This window comes from Alosa sapidissima, chromosome 24, assembly GCF_018492685.1.
Source record: "Alosa sapidissima isolate fAloSap1 chromosome 24, fAloSap1.pri, whole genome shotgun sequence".
NCBI lineage: Eukaryota > Metazoa > Chordata > Actinopteri > Clupeiformes > Clupeidae > Alosa > Alosa sapidissima.
Window position 1 is genome coordinate 16,859,215 of NC_055980.1, and position 5,000 is coordinate 16,864,214.

The following is a 5,000-nucleotide window of genomic DNA, read 5'->3' on the forward strand; positions in this document are numbered from 1 at the left end:
GTAGACAGGCGCTGGTAGATAGGACGGTGGTGAGGGTGGGGGTGAGGATGGTGAGGGTGGTGGGGTTGAGGGTGGTGGGGTTGGGGGTTAGGGTGGTGAGGGTGGGGGTTAGGGTGGTGGTGTGGCGTGCAGTAGACAGGCGCTGGTAGATAGGACGGTGGTGAGGGTGGGGTGAGGATGTTGGTGGTGAGGGTGGGGTGAGGATGTTGGTGGTGAGAGTGGGGGTTAGGGTGTTGGTGGTGAGGGTGGGGTGTGGATGTTGGTGGTGAGGGTGAGGGTGGTGGGGTTGGGGGTTAGGGTGGTGGTGTGGCGTGCAGTAGACAGGCGCTGGTAGATAGGACGGTGGTGAGGGTGGGGTGAGGATGTTGGTGGTGAGGGTGGGGTGAGGATGTTGGTGGTGAGAGTGGGGGTTAGGGTGTTGGTGGTGAGGGTGGGGTGTGGATGTTGGTGGTGAGGGTGAGGGTGGTGGGGTTGGGGGTTAGGGTGGTGAGGGTGGGGTGAGGATGGTGAGGGTGGTGGGGGTGAGGGTGGGGTGAGGATGTTGGTGGTGAGGGTGGGGTGAGGATGGTGAGGGTGGTGAGGGTGGGGTGAGGATGGTGAGGGTGGTGAGGGTGGGGTTAGGATGTTGGTGGTGAGGGTGGGCAAGGAGGAAATAGATATGATATGTGACGTGGGGCGTGTGTGTTTTGGGAAGGAGATTAATGCAGATGGATGGTTCTGAGCTTCCCCCCTCTGGAGCGCACGGCGAGGGGTAAACCGGCTCACCATGGATCCTGGCCCCCACCACCACCACCACCACCACCACCACCATGGCATGCAGCCCCCCTCCCCCACACCTTCACTTACCCCAGCCGCTCCCTCCAGAGCTTACTAATAACGGCTTACCCATACCGGAAGGCTAATCTGTTTGGTTGTTTCCTCTGTGGGAGTCTGGTGTGTGTCTGGCTGTGTGTGTGTGTGTGTGTGTGTGTGTACGTGTGCGTGTGCGTGTGTGTGCGTGTGTACACGCAGATATGGATTTCCTCCCTATTCAGCATTCAGTGCATTCTTCGTTCGATGCTTGAAACCAGCAGCGCAGCCTTTTTCTACACGAGCATGGAGACTCTGAATGTAAAGGCCCATCACCAGCAGGACAGCAGGATAGGCCTGTTGTGTTGACGCCCACGCACTTCATCAGCTCCGTACAGGAAGTGACAAATACTTGTCTCTTAATCAGTAACCACAGCAACTCATTCATCAGCATCATAGACACCAGTGTGGTGTGTGTGTGTGTGTGTGTGTGTGTGTGAGTGTGTGAGCCTAGACGCCTCTGGGTCGCAGACTGAGTAGTTGATGAACTTCATGCGACGGTGGAATCCATCATCTCTCGCCGGACTCCACGGCGCGCGCCTGTCAGGCCAGTTCGGCCTTCGCTCGCCTCCACAGATTGTGTTTGCCCGGATCGGTCGCCTCTCACATGGCATCACATCGTATAGTGACCATTGTCCTGCGTGTGTCTCTGAAAGAAGAGAAGGAACGGTGTCCCTGACGATGTCAGTCAGCTCTTGTGTGGCTTTCGCTGCGCTCCGTGCTGTTGCAGTGAGGCGGGTCAGACCTTGTGTCTGCGGACGTTATTGAGTTTTCATTTCATTCCTTCTGGTCGCTGTGATAAGGAGTCCGCCCCATGACTGTGTGTGTGTGTGTGCATTTAACAAAGGTCTAATTAAACTTTTCTCCCTGTTCTTCTTTTTAATGGGACAGATAGACAGAAACAGCCTGCAGGCCAGGGTTCAAATTTTGCTGCTGCTGTGTGTGTGTGTATAAGTATATAGTATAAGTATATATACTTTTTTGATCCCGTGAGGGAAATTTGGTCTCTGCATTTAACCCAATCGGTGAATTAGTGAAACACAAACAGCACACACAGTGAACACACAGTGAGGTGAAGCACACACTAATCCCGGCGCAGTGAGCTGCCTGGTTACAAGTCCAGAGTGCTAACCAGTGGGCCACGGCTGTGCGTGTGTGTGAATTTATGCGAGCAAATCCCCAATGTTGTTTTAAAATGCTAATTCACTGACAGCTGTGGAAATCTTTCATCAGGCTCCCATTCAAGTCTAGATAATGAATGCAAATATGTTATCAATTTTACAAGATCTATGCAAATGAACCGGAGCGCACATCTACAGGCAGGATGGAAGGAGGGGGGGTTGATTTGTTTATGAAAAGCAGATATCACTGTTGGCCCCTGTCAACAGACCCTAGATTAATACAAATCAAGGATTTATTCAGCAAAACATTTGCATGGCTTTCAAAAAAAAAACAAAAAAAACCCAGAGGGAAGCAATGCACGTTGGAGCGCTCGTCAATAGCAAGGAGATAATTGCTCTCTTTGGTGTGAGCGTTGCTTTGGAGACGGGCATCTAAACATGTGTGTTTTTGTTGTGCTGTTTGTTTGATTTGCAGACCTCCACGACAACCGTCAACATCCTGGTCACCGACGTCAATGACAATGATCCCATCTTCGATCGCTCGTTCCCCAGGAACCTCTCGGTCCTTGAGGAGGAGGCCAACGCCTTCGTAGGCCAAGTGAAGGTCAGTCATGTTTGCCACAGACACAGAAACAGTAGCACATGGCCACATATTCAAAGCAAACACACACACAACAACCATCAGACAAATATGCAAATGCATACATCAATCACAGTTGCCCACACACTAGAACGATCCTCAACCTCACACAAGAGGACATTCATGCACCATGCAAACTTGCCCTTTCTTTCTTTCCTTACTTCTTTCTTCCTCTCTCCATCTCTCTTTCTTTCTTCCTCTCTTTCTTCCTTTCTTTCTTTCTTTTTCTCTCTCCATCTCTTTCTTTCTTACATTCTATTCTCTCTTTACTTATTCCTCTCCCTCTTTTTCTTTTTTTCTTTCTTTCTCTCTCTATTTCCCCCCCCCCCCTCTCTCTTTCTACTATGTTTAAGGTTTGGGTTCTCTCACACACACTCTCTGACTCATTTTCACACACACACACACACACACACACACACACACACACACACACTCCTACACACACACTTGTGCACCCAGTCTCTTCCACTTTAGATCTTTTTCTCTCTCTCTCTCCCTCTCTATATCTCTCCCTCCCTCTCTCTCTCTCTCTCTCTCTCTCTCTCTCTCTCTCTCTCTCTCTCTCTCTCTCTCTCTCTCTCTCTCTCTCTCTCTGTATCTGCTTGTCTGGTTACCCTGAGGGACACTGAGCTCAGCTCAGTAATGAAACTGAAATGTATTTGGCCTTTGAACCTCAGTGCCGTGAGCTCTCCCAGTGAAGGTGGAGTGCACTCCCTGTGCTCGCTGTGTGCACTCTCTGGTGCAGGCCACAGCCCCCACACACACACAGCCAGCCAGCCAGCCAGCCAGCCATCTTTGCACACTGCTGTAGGTAGCAATGGAAGGAGTCTTTTTGTGGGAATCAAACTGCAGACAGTAACACATGTTGGACTGGCTGGCTGTGTCACATTTTTATGAGCAAGTTATGCCATCCTAGCCTGATAATACCAGACTCTCTGACTTTGCAGAACTGTAGGAAAATTAAATTGAGCGGAAGTATGTAGACAGACGGAGCCAGGCTAATGCCATCCTATGTTTTACGTGAAAAGCTGTCAGAGATTGCAAACAATACAGTCATTGTGTGCTGTTTTTGTTCTTGCTGATTCAGGAGAGGATATGGCTTCTACTGAGATCGTTCGTTCTAATGAGGGATAAGTCAAATGACTTGTCACCCTTCAAGGTTTGCAACAGATCCCATTCACAAACTCGCTTGATCTACAGTATCTGCTCTCTTCTGTGGAGCAAAGAGAATTCACTAGCTCAGTCTACTCTCAATGATGCAGTACCAGCGGCTGAAGGACTATTGAGAGAGTCTCTGTTGAACTCCTGAGAATGGGGACTGACCAATTGTGAACATGTGTCAAGCCAGAAAGCTCTAAATGCTTTGATGCTTTCTCATGTCATAGTCATGCTGGATCAGAAAAGGGTCTCCCTGAGACTGCTACTTCAAAGCATAGAATCGTCTAAAATCTCTTGGTATGCTGAAGCATTAAGATTTACTAGCGCTTAGGGAGCCCAGCACAACCTTAGCTTTAGCTTTAGCACACTGCCAGCGGTACCCACATTGAGCACCGCAGCTCCTCTGGTCAGTCGCCGACCCCCCCTTCAACTCCCAGTGCCACTATCCACTGGAGCCGCGGCCATGGCAACCCAGGCTCTCCTTTCCACATGCAGGTGCCAATGGGATGCCATGCACATCTGCTGCAGCCCCCCCCTCCCTCCACCTCCCCCACCTCCCCCACCTCTCCCCCCGAGGGCGCTGGGCCGGCGCGGACTGTTTATGATTTCCCAATTAAATAAATGTAATTTAAATCATTTGCCACCTTCAGGGAGGGCCTGTAATGACGGGCTTTGTTCGGCTCGGTTAGGCGGACGAGGAGGGGTAATTAGCGGGCTAAATTAATGCGGGCCGCCGCGCGGTGTCAGAGGAATAATCTGGGAGGCAGAGAGAGAGTGTGTGTGTTTGTGTGTGTGTGTGTGTGTGTGTGTGTGTGTGTGTGGTTGTGTGTTTGGTGAGGGCTTTGGGGCTTGTTTGACAATTGTTTCTATCTGTTAGCTGTGTGTTGGCAGGGGGGTGTGTTTGTTTATATGTGTATGTTTGACTGAGTTCCTCAATAGATGGAGTGCTTTTTCTGTTCATTCGCTGTGTGTGTGTGTGTGTGTGTGTCTGTGTGTCTGCACACTTTCACACATCTCTTTGTGTGAGCGTCTGAGATAGGGGGGTTTGATGTTTCGTTTATTGAGTAAACGTTCCTTCTATTTATCTGTTCTTTGCATAAGTGGCCTTCCTGGACAGAGACACTCACTCACTCCCAGGTGCGCACATAACTGGCATGTATTCGTGCGTCTAACTTCAGAGGCTTGTTTTCTATTTAAGCTCGTCCCGCCTTTTGTAATGATACCTTAATCCA

General features: G+C 50.2%; 1 protein-coding gene across 1 annotated transcript in view; it reads left to right on the forward strand.

Annotated features, from left to right (window-relative positions):
- LOC121700727 (protocadherin-15-like) overlaps nucleotides 1-5,000 on the forward strand; it is a 180,616-nt gene that overhangs the window by 168,541 nt on the left and 7,075 nt on the right. The window contains 1 exon segment of the mRNA XM_042083929.1: nucleotides 2,446-2,574. Within this exon segment, the coding sequence (XP_041939863.1) occupies nucleotides 2,446-2,574 (129 nt within the window).